This window comes from Mesoplodon mirus (genome assembly GCF_964341445.2).
Source record: "Mesoplodon mirus genome assembly, chromosome: 2".
NCBI lineage: Eukaryota > Metazoa > Chordata > Mammalia > Artiodactyla > Ziphiidae > Mesoplodon > Mesoplodon mirus.
In genome coordinates, this window is record NC_138977.1 from 14,306,683 (window position 1) to 14,320,152 (window position 13,470).

The 13,470-nt window shown below is 59.5% G+C and overlaps 1 protein-coding gene across 1 annotated transcript in view; it reads right to left on the reverse strand.

Moving 5' to 3' along the window:
• Positions 1–921: 921 nt before the first annotated feature.
• Positions 922–13,470, reverse strand: part of WFS1 (wolframin ER transmembrane glycoprotein) — a 28,068-nt gene continuing 15,519 nt past the window's right edge. Inside the window, exons 3-8 of the mRNA XM_082610966.1 lie at positions 13,307–13,389; positions 12,692–12,836; positions 10,758–10,928; positions 9,251–9,331; positions 8,243–8,388; positions 922–3,543 (exon numbers count right to left, since the gene is read on the reverse strand). Coding sequence (XP_082467092.1) covers positions 1,735–3,543; positions 8,243–8,388; positions 9,251–9,331; positions 10,758–10,928; positions 12,692–12,836; positions 13,307–13,389 — 2,435 coding nt within the window. The 3' untranslated portion in view covers positions 922–1,734. The remainder of the gene's footprint in view (positions 3,544–8,242; positions 8,389–9,250; positions 9,332–10,757; positions 10,929–12,691; positions 12,837–13,306; positions 13,390–13,470) is intronic.

Consider the following 13,470-nt stretch of genomic DNA (forward strand, 5'->3'; position numbering starts at 1 on the left):
TGAACTCATTTCATGGCCTCACAAACCTCCAGATCAGAGAGGGGAGTGGGGCTGACATTTAACCTCATCTCATTACCTGGGAAGAAACCCACAGGCACAAAGGGATGCCACCCTCCTGAGCACTTCCCAACATGGGATTTCAGGCAGACCAGACCAGGCAGGAAGACAAACAGGAAGAGTTAGCAATGCAGGGATGCAGATGCCACCCACCAAGGTGAGATGCGTCTTCAAAACAGAGGTGGCCACACCCTGAGTCAACTCCAAACCACAAAAGGATGTGTGAACAACTCCAGGTTTCCTGACCACAGCAAAGAACTGGACATGCAGCTCACTGGGTGGGGGTCACCCAGTGGGGGTGCCCCCCACTGGGGGGCAGGAGGGGACCAGGCTGTCCTCAACCTCAGGGAAGAAACCAAAGACCGGAGGGACCCAGACAGACATATCCCCCTGCCCAAGGGACCCAGACAGGCATGCACCCGTGCCCAGGGTGCTAAGTTTGCTGAGGGACCCCAAGCTGCTCTAGCCCCCTCTAGGTGGCTCAAGTTCTGATGATAATTCTATGGAATTATCATTGTTCATCACTGAATACAGGATATGGTTTCACAAGCAACACACTGCTGAACAACACAGCTACTGAACCATGAGTAACCACGTATGTGCCCTTTCAGTGGTGATTTCAGTTTCACAAATAATCATGACCATGAGCATTCCACACCTAGTAAGACCCGGGCAGACAGCTGGGTGATGGCGCAAACGCTGCAGGGGCCCCTGGCCTAGTAGTGTCAGGTCACTCACTGAGGGTAAGTTCTGCTCTTTGTAACTCCAGCTGCACTTGTATGCACCTCAGTACAAGGGTAGTCACCTGTTGATTCCCTCACACATACAAAAAAAAGCCTTTTCAAGAAAGAAAAAGACAGTGGATTTCATCAAAGGTTTTTATTTCGGCTGCTTTAGGACCTTGACTTTCTGCTTTCTGGTTCTGAACATGGCCTAGCGTTTCTGAGCACCGGGAGGGGACGTCCCGGGTTCCTTCTATTTCCTAGTCCCGGTGGATTCGGGCGAGACCCTCGCAAACTCACCCATTACCCACCAGACAGGAGAGCGGCGAGGCGGGCAGGCTGCAGGCTGCAGAGCTCGGGGCTTCCGCCTGTGTGGCCTCCGATCTCAGAATCAGGCAGGGCCTTGGTCATATGACAGAGCGGCTCTGCAGGCCCCCAGGATCTGCAAACAGCTGTCAAGGCTTAGCAGTGACCAAATAAATAAGAAAAGCTATCGTTGAGTTTACACAGCAGCACTACGGGTTCTTTAAATAACAAACCCAAACAGAAGTAAATGAGGGGCCGGGGCGTGCGTGGAGGTGGTAGGGGAGGGAGGACAGCATCTGTAAAGTGTTTCTCGGGCACAGGAATCCTAGTCTAGCCTGGCACACCAGCTGCGCACGGAGAGGTCGGGACTGCGGGTCGAGGCTGTGCATGCCATCTCCAACCACACTGGGCAGTCGAAGTGGACACAGCTAAAGGAGTCAGCCCGTTCACAGAGGTGCGAGCAGACTACACGTGACAAACGGTCTCCAAAGCCCTGCGTTTGCGCATGCGTGCGGACACACACACACACACACACACACACACACACACACACACGCACAGTGGTTAGTGTTGTGCCGTTCAGCCGGGAGGCTGTGGGGGGAGGTCCTGGCAGCCACATGCACCGACGCTCCTGCAACAGGACGCATCCTCAGGCCACCGACAGGAAAGGGAAGAAGAAGAAGTCGAAGGCGAACTTCACGGCGCCGTGCACGGTGCTGCGCCAGTCGCGCTCCACCTTCACTTGCCGCCTGGCCGGGGAGAGCTGCGCCATGCAGTTGAGGCAGCTGATGGCCTTGAGCTCGAAGACGGGCCACTTGCTGCCCAGGCGGCCCTCGAGGACGGTGCTGAACTCGATGACGCTGCCCTGGCGCAGGTGGAGCAGCACGTCCTTGAACTCGCTGCTGGCCCGCAGCACGATGTCCTTGGTGATGTCGTCCTCCTCGGGGCCGCGGGTGCCGTTGGCGCCACTGTAGGGCATGCCCACGGTGATCTCGAACTTGTGCCGGTCGAACTTCTTGATGTGGCAGGGGTGCTTGGCCAGGAGCTTGAGGCGGCAGAGCTCCTCCTCGGCCGTGGAGACGTCCCCCGAGCTGCAGGACGGGTAGGCCTCGCCGTAGAGGCAGCGCACCCAGTCGCCGATGAAGAGCGGGAGCATGTTGATGGCCGACTCGGCACTGTTGTCGATCTCCGTCACGCGGACATACTTGAAGCGGCCGGTCCACGTGACCCTGTGGCCCTCCAGGTGGCTGCACAGGATCTGGGTGCGGGCCATGTTGGTCTCCTTCCAGGCCCTCGGCCCGCACAGGAAGCCATACTGCTGCCAGGTCAGCGTGGAGTTGTAGACCTTCATGCCCTCCGAGCGGTACACGTAGAACCAGCAGAAGAGCACGATGGCCGTGATCCACACCAGGATAAGCTTGACGATGGAGCTCCGTGTCAGGGACTTGACCATCTCCACCACGGAGAAGTTGGCCCTGGTCCACCAGCGGACCAGCAGGGGGATGCTGCAGACCACCATGGTGACCACAACCTTGGTGAGCTCTAGGGACAAGAACCAGTGGGCCAACTGCACCACAGCCATCAGCGCCAGGCCGGCCACCAGGATGGGGAGAGCGAAGAGGAAGAGGAAGTAGCCGATGGATGCGCGCACCAGCCCCAGGCCGGTGGACTCGAGCAGGATGACCACGGAGAGCTCGCACCACATGAAGCAGACCAGGTACGGGACCAGGTAGCAGTAGGCGCCCTTGAAGTTTCTCAGCTGGGCCATGCGGAAGAAGACGTACAGCAGGTAAACATAGAGCAGGCAGGGGATGCTGACGTTCAGGACGATGAAGTGGCCGACGGGCACTGTGAAGAAGGTCTGGCCCAGGAGCTTCAGGTAGCGCCAGTCGACGGGCACGGTGGGCAGAAGAGAGAGCAGGCCGGCCGCCACCTCGGTCACCAGGGCCCTCCTGGTGTAGGGCTCGGCCGAGGTGCTCAGGCTCATGTAGCTGGTGACCGTGAAGAAGACGGACACGACGGCCAGCTCCGAGCAGGGGATGCAGTCCTTGCTGGCGACGGGGAAGGAGAAGATGACGAAGAAGACAGACAGCAGGAAGTGGACGTAGGGCTCCAGGTGGTTCCAGCCGAAGTTGCCCTCGGCCTGCTCCACGTCCAGGTTGGGCTCGAATCGCAGGAGCAGGCTGGTGAGGGCACGGAAGCTCTCCCAGGCCTTGCTGTCCTGGAAGACCTTCAGGGTGCAGATGACCATGGAGATGAAGGACAAGTAGAAGACGACCAGGGGCACGAGGAGGGCGAAGAAGTCGACGGTGAGGTTGCTGACGATGAAGAAGAAGACCAGGGCGTTGACGTGGTGGGTCGGCACGAGGGTGGACAGCCAGTGCAGGCCCGCCCGGGACGCCACGTCAATCAGGTACTCTTTCAGCTCCATGATGACGTGCAGCGGGTATCTGACCACCTGGAAGGAGGGGTGCAGACAAAGGAGGGGCACTGGAACGCGGCCGGGGTGGGAGCCCCACTCTCTGCCGTGTCACTGCTCTCTGTCACTCACCCGCACTGCCCCCGGCTCCGGGCAAAGCGAACTCACCTGCCGTTTCAACCACAGCCAGGCCCTTGGTCCGCACGGTCCCTCCACCTGTAACACCCTCTGCAGGTGGTGATGCTCCACGTGGTCTCACGAACCTTCCCTCGACCCCGCCCAATCCTGCAGGGCCCGGCCTCTCCCTCCCACCCACCCCTGACTCCCAACCCTCCACCAGGGTCTCCTGACTTCTGAGGGCTGGTCTTCGCTGCGAGACCTGGGGTGCCTGGCAGAGCCCACCTGGCCCCCTCTTCCCTCCCCACGGGCCTCACACTTGCAAAGATGACGGAGCACCGGGCTGCTTGCGTCTCAGCCACCCCTGTGGAGGGGACTTCACCGAGCCTCAGCGGCTCACCCATCCACCAAGGGGGAGAGGAACCACTGCTTTACCGGCCTACGCTGGGCTCTGACCGGCCCAGGAGCGGAGCGGGGACTCCGGGAAGGAGAGTTCGGCAGCCATGTGAATGGAAACGGTTCAGCTGCGACGGGGCGGATGAGACGTCTTCACTGCGACAGGGGCCCGACGCCAGCCGCCTGCACCCCCACCCCTGCACACCGACTGCTCAGAACAGACGCACAACCCTCACAGCCACATTCAAGGGCAGCACCACTCCCTGCCTTGGGTCCCACTCCCCCGGGCTGTGCTCACTGCAAAGAGCAGCAGAAACCCTTGGCCTTTTCCGCAACAGAAGACGAATGAGGGGCTGCGAGGGAAGCGAGGGCGATTCTGCCACCCAGGGTGGCCCCCATACCTGCCTGGTTCTCTGTACAGAATCCCGGAGGCTTCCAGCCCCACCATGGCTCCGGGGAGACGGGAGGGAAGTCGAAGGGGGTAAATAAAGAAAGTAGCTGTGGGCAGTGCCGGTGTTCACTCGGTCCTCCTCAAGGAGGACCACACCAGGGACTGGGTCCTCGCAGAGGTCACCCACGCCTGGGGGCAGCAAAGCCCAGCTGCACCCAGAGCCCGTCCGAGGGGCTACATGACAGAAGCCGTGTCAGCGGCCCGGGTGAGGTGGGCAGCACAGCCTCCACCCACACCCTGGGGACAGACTCGCTTTGCCCCACCCACCAGGGGGCGGAGGAGGGGCAGGGATCCTGGGTGTGTACAACTGAGTGACAATACTGGGGTGTGGCGGTCATCTGCCCAAGAGCCGCGGCTGGCAGGCAACTCAGGATGACCAGGATGCCCGGGAGCAGCCAGGAGAGTGAGTTCTCCAGATGAGAGTGACCCGGGCTCACAGGGGAAACAGGAGTGTGTAAGACTGTGTGTGTGCATGCACATCTACAGACACACACGCGCGTGCACGCAGAGCTGCGTTCCTCCTGACGTGTTTGTGACGGTCCAGTTACTCTCTGTTTTAGAATGGGCAAGAAAATGAACAAACCAGTAAACCAACTAAGGGCTCCCCCAGCTCACTGGGGCAAGCAGACACAGCACTCACCCCATCTGGAGGTGGCACTAGGGGACGTCAGACGCCATAAGGTTAGCCTTGGTGGGGATTTCTGACACTTGCCAGACAGCAAACCAGTGTCTCCAAAAAGAACCTGCTCCGGCTTCCTCTGGGAGGGGCCCCTTCGGCCCAAAGCCACACCCACCAGCTGAAACACAACAGGATGGAAAGAGCCCTCGAGTGCATCAGCCGCGGCCTCTCGGCTCATCCCTGTGGACGGGGCCTTTCTAACCAGACAGATGAGAGGCACTCCAGGGCGGCTGTTCCCACAGCCATTCTCTCTCTGTACAACCAGCACTGGACAGCTTTGGGGGAGCTAGCCTGGAGGTACCCAAGTAGCTGGGACCTTAAAACTAATCTGAAATCCTGTCCTAATGCTCAAAACCATTCACACTATTTTTTTTTTTTTTTTTTTTGCCCATGAGGCCACACAATCACATGGTTGAGAGGACCTTTAAAAGACACAAAGCTTCTAGAACCCGATGTCCAATGGTGCCAGCCTCTGCCTGCACGGTGAGGCCCCTGGGCCACCACGACCAGGGGTTCTCTCCGGTCCCAATTCTGTCCCTTGTAGCTTCTATCCAAGCCCTACTTCTTGGGGCCCCACCAAATTGTGAGACTAGAAACCTTTTCTGTAGAGAAAGCCCAAACAAATTAAAATGAACTTTTCTTTGAGCAGGAGAGAAATTTTTAAAAATGAGTAGGGGGACTTCCTTGGTGGTCCAGTGGTTAGGACTCTGCGCTTCCGCTATTAGGGGCACAGGTTCGATCCCTGGTTGGGGAACTAAGATCCTGCATGTCGCGCAGCATGGCCAAAAAAAAAAAAAATGAGTAGGGAGTCAGTTCACAAAAGGATAGGAGAGGGCAACCTGGCCAGGGCTGTGGTCATCAGTCGCTCGGCTAATGTGAGAAACCGAGCAAACAGCCTTTTACAACCGGGGAAGCCGACCAAGGAACCCACCGCTCACTCAGCAGGTCAAGGCAAGTTCATCTCAACTAGACTCTGCTCGGACCTGAGTGAATGTTCACGTGCTGGATTCTCAATAATTTAATACAAAAACATTATGACTTTAAAATATTCCTGAATTCATCTTTAAGAAGGTTTCATCTGTCACCAAAGGCTTGAGAAGAGGCAGCTCGGACCCTGGAACATCCCTGGGGGTCACGTCAGCTCGCAGAGAGGCATCTGGCACTTCCCACTGGGGTGCTGAGGACTCTCCAGGCACGTGTCCTTTCTCCGTCCTCCAGGGGGCTAATAAAGGCTGGAACAGCTTTTAGTTCCAGGAGACGCCTGCTATGATTCATTCTCTCTTTTTCCAAAGGCTTTTAATGAGACAAACTGTAAAAGAATCAAAGTGCTCTGACAACTTCAAAAACTGAAAAAAAAAAAAAAGAGCCTTATTTCTTTTCGGAATACTTTAAATCTCTTTTTCCCAAAAAGGACTTTCAAATTATCTTGCAGCACTGAACTTGTTACCAGTAAGGAGGGTAACATAACTTGCTGTCCAAACAAGGATGCTTTTGAAAGCAGGCATCATTAGTAATTATGCCAGAACAATGCAAACTACAATGTCCAGGCCAGGACCACCTGGCCCATGGGTCTTCTCCCACTACCCTTTCACCTTTGACACTCACTGGCATTTGGGGAGCACCTCCTCTTTGTGAAGAACCACAGCAAATGCTCCACCTTCCCTCGCTCACTTTAATAAGAAAACTAATGTCATTTGTGAACACACTTAGCCCAGGCCTGCTTCCGAGTGGGCCTCCAATAAAAGCCATGGCCTCTCTGGTTGGCTTCCTGGGCCATCCCGACCCCGCGTCTCAGAACCTTCACCCTGGACACTCTACCTGCCCTCAGGGACTCTCACTCAGCTCGCTGGTCCTGAGCGTGGCCTTCACACCCACCTCTCTGGGCTGCAGCATCTCTGTGGAACTTGCTTCCAAGTCGGCCTCCCCACCCACCTAGGGCAGCTTTCTGTGCCTCCATCTCCAGCCAGCACGGTGCTTACACTGCGCTGCGTCTGGGAGGGCAACACGTCAGCACACTTTCTGTCACCAGCCCTGACCCCGCTCGCACACCCACAGTCCACTCTCCCACGCTGACGGCAGCTCACACACATTCCCAGGCAGCTGGGGATGCACAGAACCCGACGGATTCTTGTGTGACTAACGCCAGGACCTCTGTGATGCTTCGTCTGCTCAGAGGCCCTTGTGCTGGCCAGGGCCCTCCTGACCAGTCGTGGTGATGGACCTGTCTGGGGCCAAATAGCCAGACTTCTGTAAATCCTGGTGTTCTCGGCAAAGTGAGATACAGACACAACTAATTCAAGCCCGTGAGCTGAACTGGGGGAAATCTGATGAAGGGCGGTGTGGCCACACTGTACATCTGCATGCTTAGTCACAACCACGTGACCAGGAAAACAAAAGCTGTGACACCCCGGCACACGAGCAGCCACTCCTGGCTGTCGGCAGGCGTCTGGATAAGCCTCCCTCGCTCCCTGAAGCCACTGCTGCTCGCTGGCCAACGGTGTAAGCGCACGCTCCCCCCTTCAGGTCGGCCCTCGGTCACCGCCCTGCCACTCTCTCCGCACCACACCCGGCTTGCTCCCCAAGCCCCTGCAGATCCAGATAAACAGGCATCACTGCAGGGGCCTCCTGGCCGCCTGAACACAGCACTCTGCTTTAAGGAAAAGGCATCTTCGAGGAACTGACCTCCACTCTGTGCCATAAACGGCTAATTTTTCAAAATGACAAAGTCTAAGTGAAAGGCAGCCTCCAGTGCACGGCATCCTGTTCCCCCGATGGCGTTTGGCAGGGAAAGATGAGAAGGTGCCTGTGCTTGTCCATCACCCACTGAACCTGCCCGCCCCTGACAGTGCCCTTGGTTTCAGAGCCTGAGCGCATGTGAAAGGCCTCCCTTCATGTGCGTCCTTACAAAGACGCGTCCTTACGCAGTTATGGGGACGTCCCTGCAGGACGGGCCTCCGCAGGGACAAGCTACACAGTCCCTGAGGCCCCTGTGTTGGGCGAGACCCTCCACCTACAGCTCCCCGGGGAGCACTGGGGGGCGCAGGGGGCGCGGCCCGGGCCGAGAGCCCTCCACGGGCGCCTCCAGCCACGCTCACCTTCAGGCGCAGGGGCAGGTCCTCAGGGCTCTTGCCTGCCAGCTCGTCATCGTCGTCGTCCTGCAGGAACAGGTCGGCGGGGATGACGCCCTTGGCGTACTTCTTGGTGATCTCCACGAAGTCATCCAGCGCTATGTAGCTCTTGGCTAAAGCACAGGAGAGAACACACGGGGTCTGCGAGACTGCAAGCACTGTCACCCCACGTGGCCAGACGAGCAGGGGCACGCTGGCTGGGCCAGGCAAACCCCTCCCTGAGCCTGGACGACGGCAGGAGAGAGGCAGACAGGCCTGCCGATGGCCTCCTCACCTTGGTGACGTGCTGTCCCTCCCCCGAAGCGGCCCCCTCCCTAGCTCTTCAAGCCTAGGGGCTGCCTGAGCCCAGCTCCAACGCTGACTCCTCAGCCACTGTCACCGCCAGGGCCCCTGTGACCCCTTCCCTCCCTTGGCCCTGGCTGCTCACAGCACTGACGCCCTGCGGCCCAGCCCCCTCCTAACCCTGCCAGTCAACGTGCATCCTCTGAGGACCTACTGTGTGCCGGGCCTACTGTGTGCCGGGCACACCTTCACTACCTCCGCCCGACATGTTCTGCTCTCTATCCCCCACCTCCCCAGAGCCCATGCTGGGTGTCCCCAGGCCTCTGCCTGTGACGTCTGGTTGGCCTGGAGCACCCCCCGGTGCCCTCCGAGGGCTAGATGCCTCCTCACCCTCGCTGGCTCGGGCACCCAGTGTACTCGCAGCCCCCGGCAGCTCTCTGTCCTGCAGGGACTGTCATGCTGCCCTCCCTGTCCTTCCAGAGTGCATGCTCCCGGTGGGCAGGGGCCAGAGCCCAGAGCCCAGAGCACCGACACCCAATCAACAGCCCCAAAGGGACTGAAAATCCATCATGCCTCCAAGACCCTGGAGGCCAGGCCTGGACTGGCCGGAGGGAGCAGACACGGCGCTCGGGGTAGTGGGAGACGCAGCACGGTAAGAGGTGTCGCAAGCGCAGGACCGGCGGCCGTACTCACATTCGCTGCTGACCAAGCGCTCTAGCACCCGCCTCTGCTTCTGCAGCGACTTGGGGATGGGGCCAGGCTGCACCCCTCCGTCTGCAGGGGACAGAGTGGATTGAGAATCTGGGCAGGCTGACCGCCCCATTCCCTGCAGCCCCCCGGGGACCTGCCAGTGTGCCCTGGGGACTACAGGGCCTGGTGCCTCCACGCAGCCCTGGAGGGCAGTGCAAGGGCCACCCCTCGGGAGGACTATCACCTCTCATCTTCCGCCCCCAAGGGTGACTCAGGCCCCACAGGGCACAGCCCATCCCCTGTACGGGCGCGGCCTTGGCACTGGACACACCACACCCTCGGGTCAGCCTAGCCTGTCCCCGTACACCTTTGCTGCTAGCGTCGTCACTTGGCGTGATGCTCCCCTGGAGGAGGAAGCACCCGCCCCTACCGCCACACCCCCAACCTGGCAGGCATTCACCCAGCTCTCCCGCGCCAGGCTCCGAGGTGCACCTCTGCAGGGGTGGGGGGCGGGCAGGAGTTGGACCAGAGCGCAGACAGTGACAACAGGAGAGGAGGGGCACTGTGATTGAGAGAGGCCACGGGAGCCCCGAGTGGAAGTGGCCAGTGGGGGCGGAGGCAGCATGTGCAGGTGGCGCTGAGGCCTCACAGGGTCTCCGGGCTCCACACGGGGCAGCCGAGCCTGTCCAGTCAAGCACACCTCTGCCACCCGGCCACCTCTGCTCGTCCCAGAGGGGCAGGTCAGACAGGACTCCTGCCCTGAAATCCCCGGAGAACGGGCAGAGGTGCCCCCCCAGCAGTCCTCTCTGAGGGGTCAGCAGGTAGCTCCAGCCCCCAGCATCTACCCCTCGGGGCCGGAGAAGGCGGGGCGAAGCCCTGGGCAGAGAGTCATTTTCTGAACAGCAGGAGGCAGGGGCTCCTCGAGGTCACGAAGTCACAAGAGTCAGGTGCCCCCCGTGCCACCAACCCAGGGACGCCCATCCAGTCAGGGACGCCCGTCCGCCCGCCCCGTCCGTCCTTCTGGCTGCTGCCCGTGCCCTCTGTGGAAAGCCCAGTTAGAAGGAGGTGGGGAGGACTGCAGAGGCTGGCGATGAGGTCCGCCCTGGAGAGACTCTTGGGGGTTCGGGGACCTAGGTCCCCGCCTGCACCTCTCACCCTCCCCGCACGCCCTGTCCCTTGGGAAGAGCAGGACACCGTTGGAACGACAAGGCCTGTGGCTCTGCCTGTGGGCAGGAGGGGAGGAAACCCCAAGGCACAGAGCAAATCAAGATAGAACCAAGGGAAGGGCCTGCTGGGCGCCCAGACCTCGGACTGAGCCAGAGCTCACGGCACGGCTCAGGGCGGGGACCCCGGGAACAGGAGCATGCCCAGGAAGGACGCTCCCCGGCTTTACAGGACACCTGTGAGGTCCCCACAAGAAGGTCCCTGGAGCCCCCGCTTCGGCTCCCATGGGGAAGCGCCCAGGACTCCAACACAAAGGCCCAGGAGGCCGCCCGGCAAGGCCGCGTACCGTGCTCGTTGACCTGGCCCACGTTCTCCAGCAGCTCCGACACGGCCACCTGCTTCTTCTTCTTGGGGTTGAGCTTCCAGTACATGACGAGGGCCGCCTTGCGCACGGCCCGCTCCAGGTCGGTCTCGGAGGAAAGGTGCCTCACCTCCTGCTCGTTCTCGGAGGTGATGCCTGAGAGAGGGGACGCATCAGAGCCCTCGCCTCACCTGCCCAGAAGCCGTCAGCCCGCTTGAGGGGGTTGGGAAGGGATTCCTGCAAGCGGCTTTGCAGGCACCTTTGTCACCAGGGCTGAAACGAACATCTGACCAAAAGGGCGTCTGGCCAAAGTCCCGGCCAGTGGGCGGCTCGGCCTGGCCTTTCAGCAGACACTCACCAAGTGGCCATGGTGGCCTGGTGCCGGGCAAGGACTCCCCATCTTCCTGGCTTGCTCCCCCCTCCCCATTTCACCCTCACAAGGACCCTCTGTGGGATGCTGCTGTCCCCGCCTTACAGATGGAGAAACCAAGGCACACAGGGGCGGCCTGGATGGCCAAGGCCACCGAGTCAGAAAGGCAGAGCCGGTCTCAGACCCCGGTCAGTCTCACTGCAGTGAGCGGCTCGAGTGCACGAGCGGGGCATCCCTGCACCTACAACGCCCGCCCCTCCTAGGGCAGCCAGGAGCAACTGTGTCCCTGCACAGACGGCCCTTTCTCACGTAGGCAAGAGTCACCCATGGAGAAACCGGGAGCAGGTGTCACGGGCTGGTCAGCAGCTGCCTTTCCCCCTGGCCCCCACCACCTGGACGTCAGCAAGGCCCTTCCAGAGGGCAGCGAGACTAGGGATGGAGGATTGCGCTTTTTCTCCTTTGAAACGTCTCTGAAACTTTCCACCAGAGCCCGCGTTTCTTTTATGATCGGTAAGGACTCAACTGTGAGAACGTGGAGGATGTGGGTCGCACGAGGCCTGGCCCCTCCCTCACACGCCCTCTGGTCCTCGGGCCTGCCTTGGCTCCCTCAAGGCCTCTGGGAACCACTGGCTCCAACAGTGAGCTGTGCGGACCGCACCGACTGGATCGGCCGGTGCAAGGCCATCCTGCCTGCCCTGGAACGGGGAAGCTGGCTTGGTGAGAAATTTTGGCTAGCAAAACATGACCATTCCAAGTTGTCAAAGGCATCAGCCTAAGGTCCAGAGAGAGTAGATTCTATATAATAAATGTTACTTTAAAACATTACAATGCAAAACCAGAAGAAAAAAACTACCAGACTACAAAGCACTTCTCTCTGGGTTTCAACATGATGGATAACTTCTATCTTGATGTTTTCTATATAGTTCAAGTTTTCTTTGATAACAATAAACACTTCTACAATCTGAGGCGAAAAAGGCCCCTTTCTGACATACACTTTCATCTTTCTTCTGAGGTGTGAAACTTCAGGAAACACTCTTCCCTGACACCAGGAACGAGCCATTTCCCTTGGGCAGGATAACCTAGTAAGTGTCCACACGTGGCCAGGCTACACATCACTGCGGCCCCCCCAACACGCAGACCCGTCCTGGCGGTGAGTGCCAGCCTGAGCGGGTCTTCACTGGTCCATGGTCCCCAGCTTCTCGGCTCAGACTGGGTGGAAAGTCCGTTCAGAAAGTGCCACTCTGACCTCAGGCCCCCGTCATGTTCTCCAACTTGGCTCCAGGATCTACTCCTCATTTGGATTAGAACCCAGAGGGTACCTCCTTGTAGACACCACCACAAGTTAAAGAGGATGAAAATGGCTTCACTCCCTAAGTATCACGTTATACTCCAAAAATGTCTAAATGGCAAAGCCACTGGCATAACAGAAACCACACTCTTTGCTCAACAGCACTCTGCCAGCAGCAAGTTTTCCTGCTGCTATTTTAGTTGTTAATTTAGCAAAGCAGCACGGCATACCTCATGCATCCCCCCAGGCCTCTTGACCCACCTTTTCTGTCCGCCAGGCACCGGCGGAGAAGCTTGACGGCCTCGCGCCGGCCCTGCTTGGCGGCGAGGGTCAGCCAGTCGACGGCCGTGCAGTTGTTGACCTCTTCATCCCCGTCGCCGGCAAGCTGCAGGTAGCGTTTCCCCACCTGCAAGCAGGACCCCGTCACGCCATGTGCTGCAGCGGCCTTCACGCACAGCGCCCGGGCTCCCACGTCCTGCCCTGACCTGCTCCCCTCAGCTGGGCAACCTCGGCCTCCCTCTCCCTCTCCGCCCGGTGCTCCCTGCCAGAGGGGGGTGTCAGGACCCCTCCCCCATTGATGCGATGAGAGAGGGGGTGGGGGCACGAGGACAGGCAGGAAGCAGAGATGGTATCAGAGGAGGTGATGCCCAAGATCAGGTGGGAGCTGGACAGAGGAGGTGAACACGTACGTGCTCCCCAGAGGGCGGAGGGAAGAAACAAACACACCATGAACACAGAAACGCAACAAACAGGGGCCTGGCACACGGCGGGCACAGTCAGGCCGGCTCCCAGCTCCCAGCTTGCAGGCACCAGCTTCTCCCACACCCACCATGCTGCAGGCTGCGGCCTGAGTCTCCCGTGGACAGCAGGGCTCACCTCCGTCTGTGCCTTGGGGTCCCCAGCCTTGGCCTTCTCCAGGACCTCTTCAAAGCGGGTGTCCACATCTCTCTTCGCAGGCCCTTTAACACAGGAAAACAAGCAGATGGACTGTCACCAAGCTGGTCCTTGTCACTTGTCTGAGGAGGGGAGGGGACGGCAGG